The following is a 15,000-nucleotide window of genomic DNA, read 5'->3' on the forward strand; positions in this document are numbered from 1 at the left end:
GATGCTACCAAGCCATCACCTCCCGTTAGCATTCATTTTGACGTCACTTTGACAGAGAATACCTTTACATCTGAAGCTTTTAAAGACTCTATTTGTCCGTTGTTTATTTCTAAAGAAACACGACAATGTATAAAAGGCTCCATTACCTTGTAGCTCACGTTATGGCTCCGTAGCAGACGTTTTTATAACAATAGGCTAACGATTGGGTCATAACCACGAGACTTCCTGTCTCATAGTAGAGGAGTTACCGTATAGTACAGGAGAAGCTCTCAGGCAGTTTGGACTTCCATCAGCTGTTTAAGTGTAATGACTAATGTTAACTATCATTTTAGTGATCAATAATGAGCCTGTGTCTATGTTATCTCCTTACATATACCTACGCTCTCCGTCTCTGCTAGATTGGGAATGATTGAGATTTCTCTTGGCACAGCTACCAGAAGACTTCCAACTTTCAGACAGGTTGCTCACGTCACATCTACGTCTTCAAGCTCAGTTGGAGGCTGCTCAGTAACGCTCAGCCATCACCGGGAAAGAGCTTCTAATGTCCTTCACTGGTCTCCGTAGAAAACAGCGTCACTTTGTCCACTTATTTAACTGTCTATGGTCCAACGTTAGCATTCAGGGCTGTCCTGGGTTCAACATCAAGAGCTGCACGCTATGTGTAAAATAATGGATAACGTTGTTGAATATTGCGATAACGATATTACTTGCTATCATAGGCTTAATTTACGGGGGGGACACTAGGCGCTTTTTTGGCACTTTTTCTCGCTTTCAGTGCTTTTTTAAACCATTGACGCTTTAGATGCTTTTTGGCGCTTTTTGCATTGTTTTTTGCGTTGTTTTTTGCGTTGCTTTTCAGTGCTTTTTTTGGCACTTCCTGCCCTTTTTTGTCACTTTTTTGTGCTTTTTTTGGCACTTTTTCTCGCTTTCAGTGCTTTTTTAAACTATTGACGCTTTAGATGCCTTTTGGCGGTTTTTGCGTTGTTTTTTGCATTGCTTTTCAGTGCTTTTTTGGCACTTCCTGCCCATTTTTTGCACTTTTTTTCGCGCTTTTTTTGGCACTTTTTCTCGCTTTCGGTGCTTTTTTAAACTATTGATGCTTTAGATGGTTTTTCATCGCTTTTCGACACTTTCTTCACACTTATTTTTCATTAAAATAAAAAAAACCACCATTAAGATAAAACCAGACGTCTCTGACAGACAGATTATAAATCTTATGAATATCAGCCAGCACCGTGCACGAGTCTTCATTTTGGATATTATTCATATTGTCCATTCACCCTGTTTACATTTTCTCAAATACTGAATAAACTTTGACTTCACTCCGCGACCAACTTCAGCAAAAATCTGTTTTATTTGAAGAAATAAATGTATTATTAAGATATAAATAAAAGGTTCATGCCTCAAGTCTTTGTAGGATTTCTCACACGATCCATGAAGTCAGGTTTACGCTTTAACGCTGCATATGAACACTAGGTCAAAACTCAATATTTTCTCTATTTCACGCTGTTTAGCGCTTTTATCCGACGCTATCTGCGCTTTTTTTGTTTTTGTTTTTTTGGCGCTTTGTTCCTCACTTTTTTTATGCTTTTTCGTTGCTTTTTATTGCTTTTTTGTCTATATAAATAAACAAATTTTCTCAAATGTTTGAGAAAATATAAAATATAAATCAAAAAATATTTGATTTTCTCAAATATTTGAGAAAATGTGCGTAAAATTGAGCAAAAATCTGTTTTATTTTCAGAAAGCAAACAGTAATCGTACTTTTTAACTGCACAAAATGTACGTTTCGTAGTCATTACTTTTAAAATAAGAGGAGAATAAGCATGAGCATGTCAAATCCATGGCGGGCCAAAACAAAAAGAGGACGGGCCAAACTTGGCCCGCGGGCCCCAAATTGGGCGGCCTTGGTCTAAAAGGTTTATGTCGAAACGCTCTTTAAGTTTAACATGATACATCAAGTTATTATGTAACGTTTAAACTCTTAAACGCTGCGTATGAACATGAAGTTTAAAAAAACTTATAATAAAAGGAACAAAAGTAATTACGGTAACCCATTTAACATTTAAAAAACCCATTCAAATGTTTCATCAGGCAAAACTGAGCAAAACGTCTGATGGAATTTCAAAATAAAAGCACAAAAGTCAGTTTGTTTTTTAATTGAAGCAACTAAAAGTTTTTTTATTTTAGTTTTTTTGCTTTAAAGACCTTTAAAGTGTGAGTGGGGGGGTCTTTATGTGTATTTATTTCCATTATATTTCACATAGAAGAGAAAGTAGAGACAGACAAGAGCAGAGAGACAGAAAGAGAAGAAAGAACAGAAGAGAAAGATATAGACAGAAAGATCAGAAAGAAAGACCATGAAAGAAAGAAAGATCATGAGATATGAAAGAAAGAAAGAGAGCACTCAGAAAGACTGATGGATCGAGACAAGATAGACAAGACAGAAAGTAAAGAAAGACAGAAGAGAAGAGACCTAGAAAGACAGACAGAAAGAAAGAAAGACAGAAAGAGACAGAAAGACAGAAAGAGAAGAAAGACAGAAAGACAGAACCAGAAAGAGAGACAGAGAAGACAGAAAGAAAGACAGTAAAGCATGAGACTGAAAGACGAGACAAAGAACAGGAAAGGAAAGAACAGAAAGAAAGAGAGAAGGAAAGAAAGAAAGAAAGAAAGAAAGACAGAAAGAAAGAAAGAAAGAAAGAAAGAAAGAAAGAAAGAAAGAAAGAGACAGAAAGAAAGAGAGAAAGAAAGAAAGAAAGAAAGAAAGAAAGAAAGAAAGACAGAAAGAGACAGAAAGAAAGAAAGAGACAGAAAGAAAGAAAGAAAGAAAGAGACAGAAAGAAAGAGAGAAAGAAAGAAGAAAGAGACAGAAAGAAAGAAAGAAAGACAGAAAGACAGAGAAAGAGAAAGAAAGAAAGAAAGAAGAAGAAAGAAAGAAAGAAAGAAAGAAAGAAAGAGACAGAAAGAAAAGAAAGAGAAAGAAAGACAGAAAGACAAAGAAAGAAAGAAAGAGAGACAGAAAGAAAGAAATGAGATAGAAAGAAAGAGAGAGACAGAAAGAGAGACAGAAAGAAAGAGACAGAAAGAAAGAGACAGAAAGAAAGAGACAGAAAGAAAGACAGAAGAGACAAGAAAGAAAGAAAGAGAGAAAGAAAAGACAAAGAGACAGAAATAAAGAGAGAAAGAAAGAAAGAAAGAAAGACAGAAAGAAAGACAGAAAGAAAGAAAGAAAGAAAGAAAGAAAGAAAGAAAGAAAGAAAAGATGGCAGCTACAAACAGTATGTTACCCTCACACTCAACACTAAAAAAACACATTTCATTTCAAAAATACTTTTTTCAAAATAAAAGAACATGATTTTAAAATAAAAGAACAAAAGTCAGTTTGTTTTTTTATTGCAGCAGCTAAAGTTTATTTATTTAGTTTTTATTTTTAGTTTTAATTTTACATTACATTACAAAGAAAGAAAGAAAGAAAGAGAGAGAGAGAGAGAGAGACAGAGAGAGAGAGATGGCAGCTATAAACAGTGTGTTACCCTCACACTCATTTCAAATGTAAATACCACGTTAAAATGTTTTCATCTCTAACAGCCACAGAGCCGTTGAGAGCAAAAGTCGGACAGAATTTCAAAATAAAAGAACGTGATTTTAGTTTTATTCCTATAAAGAACTTCATGTATTTGTTTTTTACTTTTTTTGAAACTTCCAGACTATTTGTCTACTATTACTACCACTATACTATTAATTAGGGGTGCACGATTCAGAAAATATCACGGTTCGATTGGATATCAATTTTTAGGTTCACGATAAGATCGAAAATTTCGGATTTGAAAACGATTCTCGATTAAAAAAAACATTTGCAGTATGTAAATGTAGTAACTTTTCCCATGTGACTGCAGTACACATACCATTTAAAATAAAAGAAACACACCAAATTAAATGTAGGTTGATATTACAAGTACAGTGCTGCTCGTGAGTGTAGGAACCCACGATAAAGGTGACTAAAAAGAGGAATAAACAAACATCTTTAGGAAATTAATCTTAATACCTTAATTGAAAAATTAGGAAAAATCCAGCCTTTAAGGACACCAATTTTCTTTGTGAATGAATAATGTATCGTAAATAAATAAATGTTCTTCCTTAAAATACAGGGGACATAAGTCAGTACACCCCTATGTTAGATTCCCATAGAGGCAGGCAGACTTTTATTTTGAAAGGCCAGTTATTTCATGGATCCAGGATACTATGATCTTGATAAAGATCCCTTGGTCCCCCCATCATCACATACCCTTCACCATACCCCCCCACATCATCACATACCCTTCACCATACCCTCCCATCATGACATACCCTTCACCATACCCCCACATCATCACATACCCTTCACCATACCCCCACATCATCTCATCCCCTTCACCATACTCCCCCCATCATGACATACCCTTCACCATACCCCCCACATCATCACATACCCTTCACCATACCCCCCCATCATCACATACCCTTCACCATACCCCCATCATCACATACCCTTCACCATACCCTCCCATCATCACATCCCCTTCACCATACCCTCCCATCATCACATACCCTTCACCATACCCCCATCATCTCATCTCCCTTCACCATACCCCCCATCATCACATACCCTTCACCATACCCCCACATCATCACATACCCTTCACCATACCCCCACATCATCACATCCCCTTCACCATACCCCCCCATCATCACATACCCTTCACCATACCCCCCCATCATCACATACCCTTCACCATACCCCCCACATCATCACATACCCTTCACCATACCCCCCACATCATCACATACCCTTCACCATACCTAGAGATTAACATGGGGTACTTTCCATAAGATCATCTCTCAATGTAAATCAAACCAGCTGTTAGACAAACTGAAATACAACCATGTATGTCTTCATACAAAAATAAAAAAACGCTTACTACTGAAAACTGCAAAGTGCCGAGCTTCGGCCAGCTTTCAAATACATTTAATTAAAGTATGAAATAAACATACTTACATAAAAAGAGCTTTTACATTTAGCTTTAAAGTACTGATCTGTACTCAGATCAAACCAAAGAAATCCTGCTAAACGTGGTTTAAGGAGTACTTCAGCTACCACGTCGACTGTTGAAATGTGAAAAAATATGAATCTTTTTTGTAGAGCTTGAATCGCGACTTTTTTTTTATGTATATTTTTATATATATTTTTATTTCATATATATAATATTTTATATTTTTATTGTATTGTTTTTATATTTTATATATATATTTTTTATGTATATTTTTATTTCATATATATATTTTATATTTTTTTAATTTATTTATTTATATTTCATATATATATTTTTTTTTAATGTATATTTTTAGATATATTTTTATTTCATATATATATAATATTTTATATTTTTATTGTATTGTTTTTTATATATATATATTTTATGTATATTTATATTTCATATATATATATATATATATTTTAATGTATATTTTTATATATATTTTTATTTCATATATATAATATTTTATATTTTTATTGTATTTTGTTATATATTATATATATATTTTTATATGATTTTTTTTTAATAATCATAATTTTTAAATATAGGTTCCACCTTGTAAAGAGAACCAAAGCAGGATCAACGCTGGCACAAATGGAGAGCAAAAGACGTAAAAAGAGCGACGTGGCCCCGCTTTATGTCTTAATGTTTAACTTCATTCTTCCTTTAACACTTCTAGAAGTCTGAGTTTGTCATTAGGATGTATAACAACACAGGAGTGAAGTGCATTTAGTCATGTAAAGAAACAAAGGAAAAGACATCGCAGTAGTTTTTCTGTGCGTAAAACATGAACGCGTCTACGGATGCTGTCGGTGTCCGTGCTGGAGTTTTAAGCTACAGGTTCTCAGAGGGACTTACAGAACATGTGAGATATTTGTGTAATAATAAGTGTTAAAGTGTGTGTGTGTGTGTGTGTGTGTGTGTGTGTGTGTGTGTGTGTGTGTGTGTGTGTGTGTGTGTGTGTGTGTGATCCCACAGATCTGAGTCACTGATCAGAAATCAGAAATATTAAACTTTGACCTCGACCGAAAAACAGAAAAACAGCCGTTTGTGTTTCAATTATAGAAATGCTTTCATTGTGTGTGTGTGTGTGTGTGTGTGTGTGTGTGTGTGTGTGTGTGTGTTCTGGTTGAACAGATTTAATCAGCCGTGAAACAAACAAAATAAAGAGTTTTTATTCCCCACCGCTGGAGCACAAACGGCCGATACGCACGAGGGCGCACACACACACACACACACACACACACACACACACACACACACACACACTTCAATAAAGTGTCTTTAAATGAAAGCATTTCTATAATTTCTATAAACGGCTGTTTTTCACACACACACACACACACACACACACACACACACACACACACACACACAGAGTCTCGGTGTGTGCGTGCGCGCGTGTGCTTAAATCATGTCATGAATATAAAAACCTGATCAAAATCAAAATTAACAAATACATCTCAACTACAAATCTGAAACTTTTATTATCACAAAAATATAATATAATATAATATATATATATATATATTATATATATTATATATATATATATATATATATAGAAAAATAAATGTCAGCTGCAGAGCGTTGCTACAAACTTATATATATATATATATATATATATATATATATATATATATATATATATATATATATATTGCTGCGGTTATTATTATATTATTACTATTATTATTATTATTATTATTATTATTATTATTATGTTATTATTATATTATTATTATTCACTAAATCAAACGTCTAAGTCTGAGATAAATGTGAAAATGGTTTTATATAAATCTGTAAATATAAATTGGTTGTAAAAACATTTTTTTTAAAGAAAACTTTATGTTGAATGTTTGTTTTTTAACGCACGCGGGACAGAAAGTTGGTCTCGTTACTACGTGGTCCGGGAAATGAAAACGGTGAATATGAATTGAAGTGAAAGAAACCAGGTCCATATAAACAGACATTATTATTATTATTATTATTATTATTATTATTATTATTATATTATTATTACTCTATTATTATTATTATTATTATTAACTCATGTTGAGAGTTTAAATCCCGTTTCCTCTCGTCTTGTCTCAACGTGATGAACTGTTTTATGTTTGTTGAAGATCAAAACTCGTGCAGCTGAAGACAAAGCTTCCTCTCACTCATCTTAACAATATATATGAGTGGAAATGTATTTATTTAAATCTTAAAAATTATAAAAAACTATGTCTGAGTTTGAGTTTCCTGTATTTTTACGCACGGAACCTTTTTTTTTATGTTGAAGATTAAACATCTGAAGTCAAAGCTGAAGACAACCCTTCCTAATTAAAAAAATGGGTTTTTATTGGCATGAAAGTTTCCATAACAATGTTGCCAAAGCATAAAAAAAATACCTTCTTTCCTCTCTTCGCTCTGTAATAAAAACTGGATTTTGGTTTTTTTTACGCACCCGTTGCGCCATCGGCCCCTTCTCTCCGCCCGGACTCCTGAAGACTCCTGCGGGGCAAAACACACATCCAACTCCCCGGTACCGGAGCGTTAATCACTTAATCCCGTGTGTGGTAACGCGTGTAGCCGTGTCCAGCCGCGGAGAGAAACGCACAAACAGAAAGAGAGAGAGAGAGAGAGAGAGAGAGAGAGAGAGAGAGAGAGAGAGAGAGAGAGAGAGAGAGAGAGAGAGGCAGCAGCCGGTCCCTGCAGGCTCCGCTCCGCTCTCCACGGGAACCGAGCGACGGCAGCAGCAGCAGCAGCAGCAGCAGCCCGGGCAGACCCAGTCCTGCTCCCGGCCTCCCAGCAACAACCACCCAACGGACCACCCAACCGAGCAAAACAACTAAAACCACCGCGCAGTCAGTCAGCAGAGGCCGATCCAATCAGGTTACATCCAAACCGGAGAGGGGATAAAGTGAAGCGGAGCCGCCCCGCTGCGCTCTGAGCCGGGCCGTGCGGCGCTGTCTTCTGCACGGAGGAGCCTTGAAATCCCCGGCGCAGCTCCGGAGAGCAGGCCGTCAGGGTGTGAGGGGAGGGAGGGGAGGGAGGGGAGGGAGGGGGGAGGAGGACAGGGAGGAGAGGGAGGGAATAGTTTATGTTCTTACTTAAAGGAGCAGAGACTCCATGCGCGTCTCCGCAGCTTCCACAAGACGTGCCAAGGCGCGCCACCGCGCAGTGCACCGCTGGATACAGAGAGGGAGTTCTCCTGACTATAGAGCTCAGCGCCGGAAGAAGTATTCAGATCCTTTACTTCAGTAAAAGTACTAATACCACATTGTAACAATACTCTGGTACAGATGAAAGTCCTGCATTGAAAATGTTACTTCAGTAAAAGTCTGTAAGTATCATCGGAAAATGTAGTTAAAGTATTACATATACTATATATATGTACTATATTTATATAAAGTGGAAAGGATCCAAACAGTTGTGTGTTTAATGGTTAACACACACACACACACACACACACACACACACACACACACACACACACACACACACACACACACACACACACACACACACACACACACACACACACACACACACACACACACACACACACACACACAGTTGTGTCTTTAATGGTCTAATCATCTCAGCTGGACTTGTAGCCGTTATATTGTTGGCTAGTTTCATTCATAATAAAACATCAGATTTTAGAAACTACATGTGTTCTGTGTGCAGGAATCTTAATGTGTAAAGTAACTAGTAACTAAAGTAACTAGTAACTAAAGCTGTAACAGATGAATGTAGCGGAGTAACTAAAGTAACTAGTAACTAAAGCTGGAACAGATGAATGTAGTGGAGTAACTAAAGTAACTAGTAACTAAAGCTGGAACAGATGAATGTAGTGGAGTAACTAAAGTAACTAGTAACTAAAGTAACTAGTAACTAAAGCTGGAACAGATGAATGTAGTGGAGTAACTAAAGTAACTAGTAACTAAAGCTGGAACAGATGAATGTAGTGGAGTAAAAAGTACAATATTTCTCTCTGAAATGTAGCGGAGTAGAAGTAGAAAGCGGCATGAAAAGAAAAGACTCAAGTAAAGTACAAGTACCTCAACATTTGGACTGAAGTACAGTACTGGAGTACATGTACTTAGTTACATACCAGCTCTGGTTCCAATGAGAGCTGCAAAGATTCTTAATCGGCAACTATTTTGTTAGTTTGAGTCATTTCTTTTATGAAAAACAGTAAGATTTCTCTGTTTCCAGCGTGTTAAATGTGAATATTGTTCTAGTTTCTTCTCTCTGGGACAGTAATCTGAATATCTTTGAGCTGGGGACAAAATGAGACATTTGAGGACGTCATCTTGGGGCTTTTTGGGAAACACTGATCCTCATTTTTCACAATTTTCTGACATTTTAGAGACCAAAACAACTCATCCATTCATCCAGACATAATCAATACATTAATCGACTGGAAATAATTGTGAATTGCAGCTCTAAACTCCCAACGTTGTTGTTTGAGACAAATATTTCTGATAATCTACAGAACAGAAAGTCTTCTAGCCCACTGGTTCTCAAGGATTTTTCAGTAATGTTCCCCCTTTGAACAGTTTTTTTAAGCCATGTACCCTCTAACCAGCACTAATAATGTTTGGTAGAAAAACAAAGTCTCTATAAAGAGGAAGAATACAGCGACGTCAGCGATAGATTCACTAAACTACAGCCTTGGACCTGGATTTTTCCGACGTGATTGCTGCCTTTTTTGTAAATCCATGCAGACATGTCCCGGGACCTCCCTAGATAGTTGGAGATCTCACCCACCTCCCCTCCCAAAATGTTGATACCAAGGTTACGCCCTTGCAAGTCAGTATGGAGTCATTGAACCGAGACACTTTTTTAAAATGTTTGACAGCAGCATTAAATAATGTAGGCCGATATATTTCGGACACAATATTCCCAGATTAACAATAATTGCCTGGGATGGACATAGGATATCATCAAGGATGCCTCTCATCCTAAAAATGGACTTCTCACCCTCCTCCCTTCCAGCAGGCACTGCAAGAGTCTGCGTTCCTGCTAAGCCTGTGACCCTCCACTCAAAAAACTCCACACCTTGCACTATACTGCACTGCTCAGTACTTTATTGGACAGTTACATACTGGTCAGTTACTTGTACTATTCATATTTGCTCCTCACTCTTTAACTATGTTCTGTACATACACTGTAAACCCTTGATGTACATTTACATTTAAAATCTGACAGTATCTTACTGTTTTAATGTTATAGGCCTACAGGATCATACTGCAAATGACTTCAGGGAGAAAATAATAATATTACAGCACTATCTGCAGAATGTTACAGATTACAGGTATTTACTGTTAACACCAATGCATCTTGGGAAAATAAAGGAAAAGGCAGGACTACAATGCCGCCAGTATATTACTGTAAATTCAAATAATACAGTAAGAAACTGTCCATTTACAGTAAAAATACCTTAACCCTTGTGTTGTCTTCCCGTCAACATTGAAAAAAACAAGGTTTTTAAGCCCCTTTTTTTTTTAAACGCCTTTTTTTCACAGTTTTTTGTTTTATATTGTTAAAAAAAATGTCTACACTATTTCAGCGCTTATTTCTACATCCCATGTTTTCTGATATAAAACAAAAATTGAAAACGGGTCAATGTGACCCGAAGTCAACAAAAGGGTTAAACTATAAAAACATTATGCTTACTGTAAATAAACAGTAGTTTACTGGCGAAGCTGCAGCCGGTATATTACTGTAAATTCAAATAATACAGTAAGAAACTGTCCATTTACAGTAAAATACCTTAAACTATAAAAACATGCTTACTCTAAATATACAGTAGTTTACTGACGAAGCTGCAGCCGGTATATTACTGTAAATTCAAATAATACAGTAAGAAACTACGTCCATGTTGAGAGTAAAATACCGTAACACTATAAAAACAGTACGCGTACTGTAAATAAACAGTAGTTTACTGGCGAAGCTGCTGCCGGTATGTTACTGTAAATTCAAATAATACAGTAAGAAACTACGTCTGTTGACAGTAAAATACCGTAAACATGTAAAAACAGTACGCGTACTGTAAATAAACAGTAGTTTACTGGCGAAGCTGCTGCCGGTATGTTACTGTAAATTCAAATAATACAGTAAGAAACTACGTCTGTTGAGAGTAAAATACCGTAACATGTAAAAACAGTACGCGTACTGTAAATACACAGTAGTTTACTGGCGAAGCTGCAGCCGGTATATTACTGTAAATTCAAATAATACAGTAAGAAACTGTCCATTTACAGTAAAATACCTTAAGCTATAAAACATGCTTACTGTAAATACACAGTAGTTTACTGGCGAAGCTGCAGCCAGTATATTACTGTAAATTTACTGTGAAAATTATCCAACTGTACGTTCATTGATGTCCATACTGTACATTCCTCACATTTGCAATCCCAACTGTCTACATTTTAGTATTGGGAGTGATACTGTATTTTTTGTACATATTGTAAGTTGGAGCTGCATTACTTACTACTGCACACACACACACACACACACACACACACACACACACACACACACACACACACACACACACACACACACACACACACACACACACACACACACACACACACACACACACACACACAGCATTTCATTAGCTCTGTACTTGTACTCTGCTTAATGACAATACTCTGAATCTGAATAATAACTCCCTGATTCCTTTTCCCTCTGATTTCACAGTAAAATAACGTTGCTTTCTTCACTTCTCTCGTGTGAAGGTGCAGCAACTTGCCATTAGTTTCAGAGTTCACTTGTTCCAAAGGCAGTGTTTTAAAAAAAAGGAAATAATGTCAAAGTTTGAATGCAGAAGAGAGAAACTACACACTGGAGCAGAGTTTCATTGCTGAACTGTTGGACATCTTCGCCACCTAGTGTTTGTAACGTGTTAACACGGCCGCAGCTGATTACAGATGTTTCCTGAGGACTCTGCTTAGACTTGATCAGAGATAGAGACGCTCTCCGTTTACAATTTAAAACAAACTTGTTGCTGCTAAAATATAAAAGGCTACTTTATTTACTGATGATCAGTTTGTCCGTCTGCACCGTGATCTGTCTGATGTGGTGGTGAGTGATACCGGGGCTCCACAGGGGACTGTGCTGTCTCCTTATTCTGTTCACCTTATACACCACAGACTTCCAGTACAACTCAGGGGCCCTATTTTACCGATCTAAGCGCACAGCGTGAAGCGCCTGGTGCAGGTGTGTGATAGAGAATTCATTTTTATAAAGTCTTTTATTCATCTTATTCAACCTTTTATGCTCCCCATATTATTCAGCTTATTTCCTTGTAGCAATGTCTTAATATAATTTAACCTTAAGGCTCTCTATATGCACATTTAACAATCTGCGTTTCTATGCTTATTATACGCACAATACGATATATGTTTCTCTGAGTGTCAGCTGCTCTTCTCGGAGACAGTAAGTGTCTCACTGCAGCAAATCATGGGTTGTAAACATCTTTAGGGCCGAGGTCACTCAAAGTACATGTCCTCCAGGCGCCCGCACTTTGCCCTGGTTCCCCTAGAATAGACAACACAAAAGCATTCCTATGTATCAACAACTGTGAATCTGTGTGTGTTTTGAATAAATACGACTCTCTTGCAGAGAAACATTTGAAGTTCCCTGAGAGCAATGCTGGAGAAAGGTTGCTCACGTGCGTTCTTCCCCTTTGCAAATGTCTATTAACTGCTCATTGCCGTCTGAGTCTCGTTTTCTTGCTTGACCGTCTTTGATTTAATAAGTTTAAGTGTCCTGAACCTGACAGTGTGTTTAGGGCGTGTCCAAATCCACTTTTGCAAGTTTGACAGCTGAAAAAAGGGTCCGTGCGCCGGGCGCATGGTTCTAAAGGGTTGTACTTAGTGTCTTCATTAATCAGAGGTGTGTTTTGGGTGTAACATGCAATAAACCAATCAGAGACGCGTTTGGACCTTGGAGCATTGCTGTTATGATGGAGGATTTGCACCGTAATATTTGTATTTGTAATCTTCTGCATGTGTGTGTGCTGCTGTGCGTCCCTGTGTGTGTAACAAGCATAGTGTGCACGTGCTGTGCACGAGCCTAGGAGCATTTTACTAATGCTCTGTTAAAATAACAATGAAATGCTGCGTTATTGACTTTAGACCAGGTTTTTGTTGGTCAATGGTGCCATCACTTCCCGCTGCCTCAAGATAGCAATACGCCCAGAATGTACCTGAACACACCTCCCTGTAAGACCAGCACGCCAAGAATGCACCTGAACACACCTCCCTGTAAGACCAGCACGCCCAGAATGCACCTGAACACACCTCCCTGTAAGACCAGCACGCCCAGAATGCACCTGAACACACCTCCCTGTAAGACTAGCACGCCCAGAATGCACCTGAACACACCTCCTTGTAAGACCAGCACGCCCATGGGCACACAGATAGGCATATAGGTGCATTTGCTATTTAGACGACGTGGGCGCTGGATCTGAAATTGACAACTGCATCAATCTTAACCTAGCAAAGAGACTTCGACGAGCTTTGCGCTGCGCCGGGTACAAGATAGAAACCCCACAGTCATGTCACCTACAGAAGTTCTCTGATGACTCTGCAGTTGTTGGGTGTATAAGGGATGGACAGGAGGGGGAGTACAGAGCGCTGGTGGACAACTTTGTGGAGTGGTCTGGAAGGAATCACCTGCTGCCGAAGTGTGGATTTCCACTGGATGCGGAACGTCTGCGGACCGGCTCCGTGTCCCTCTAGAGGTACTTTGGAGGACTGCAGGGGCTCCGTGTCCCCCTAGGGGTACTCTGGAGGACTGCAGGGGATACGTGTCCCCCTAGGGGTACTCTGGAGGACTGCAGGGGGTACGTGTCCCCCTAGGGGTACTCTGGAGGACAAAATTAAATAACACAGTCTCAAAATGTTCAAACTTGTTGTGGCAATAAACCCTTTGATTCTGATTACAAAAACAAAGATAGGATTTAAAATTGATGTTATTATTAAACCAGTTAATAGTGCCAAAAACTACTTTGAAAGTCTCTTGAAAATATATATAACAAAATATAAAATAACTAAACAAAATGGATGGTAAACTCTTCATTCATTTCTCTCTAATGTAATGTTCTAAAACGGTTTCATCTCGTCGCGAATTGTTGATCTGAACTGGGAGTAAAACTACTTTTGAACGTACACATGTTCACACCAAAACAAGTTCCTTCCTGAGTGTTACAACGGAGACAGAACGGACCCAAATGCAAGGCTCAAAAACAGGCTTATTTAAATAATAATAAGAGGGAAGGAGGTGTGGGGAGGCGGACGCCAAGGACAGGAGCGAGGAAACGAGGGCTGAGACTGGGGAAGGAGGGAGCTCGGGGAGCGCGGGGGAACCGGGGCTGAGGGGAGCGAGGAGGAGGCACTGGGGAGCAGAGGAGTCGAAGAGGGGAAGGCTGAAAGCGGGAGTGGAGGCAGGATGGAGCAGGGAGCCGTGAGGAGGGGACCGAATGGTAAGGCCAGCTGACTGGAGGCAACAGAGAGGGATGGAGATGATGGCTGCAGGGGAGAAACACAAAGAAAGGTAAGAATAAACAACGGACAGAGACAGGTAAGTATAAGATTTTCTCAGAGAGCTTGTAGGGCGTGTCACCAGGTTGGCTGAGACAACGATCAAGCGAAGATGGTGAGCTACAGCCACTGTGTTTCACCTCCCCCACCTCAGCAGGGTCCTGGGCCTCCCCACCAATGCCCTCCATAAAGGTCCCCCCCTCCACCACCCCACCCACCTCAGTGACGACTCTCTCCATCCATGAGAGGTACGTCAACAGACTCTTTAGGAGATAGAACCCCAGGAAAGCTGCTGGACCGGATGCTGTCTCCCCATCCAGCTTGAAGCACTGCGCTGATCAGCTGTCTCCAGTGTTCACAGACATTTTTAACAC

At 38.6% G+C, this 15,000-nt stretch overlaps 1 protein-coding gene and 1 long non-coding RNA gene across 2 annotated transcripts in view; both read right to left on the reverse strand.

The window, feature by feature from the left end:
• The window catches only part of LOC144532255 (homeobox protein Meis1-like), a 68,100-nt gene extending 60,032 nt beyond the window's left edge, over nucleotides 1-8,068 (reverse strand). Inside the window, exon 1 of the mRNA XM_078272924.1 lies at nucleotides 7,528-8,068. Coding sequence (XP_078129050.1) covers nucleotides 7,528-7,539 — 12 coding nt within the window. The 5' untranslated portion in view covers nucleotides 7,540-8,068. The remainder of the gene's footprint in view (nucleotides 1-7,527) is intronic.
• Nucleotides 8,069-12,314: 4,246 nt separating this feature from the next.
• Nucleotides 12,315-12,861, reverse strand: LOC144529114 (uncharacterized). Its single transcript, XR_013502957.1, has 2 exons — nucleotides 12,754-12,861; nucleotides 12,315-12,620 (listed from the first exon to the last, which is right to left on the reverse strand). It is a non-coding gene; the product is annotated as an uncharacterized LOC144529114 (long non-coding RNA).
• Nucleotides 12,862-15,000: the final 2,139 nt, after the last annotated feature.

This window comes from Sander vitreus, chromosome 2 (genome assembly GCF_031162955.1).
Source record: "Sander vitreus isolate 19-12246 chromosome 2, sanVit1, whole genome shotgun sequence".
In the NCBI taxonomy this organism is placed as follows: domain Eukaryota; kingdom Metazoa; phylum Chordata; class Actinopteri; order Perciformes; family Percidae; genus Sander; species Sander vitreus.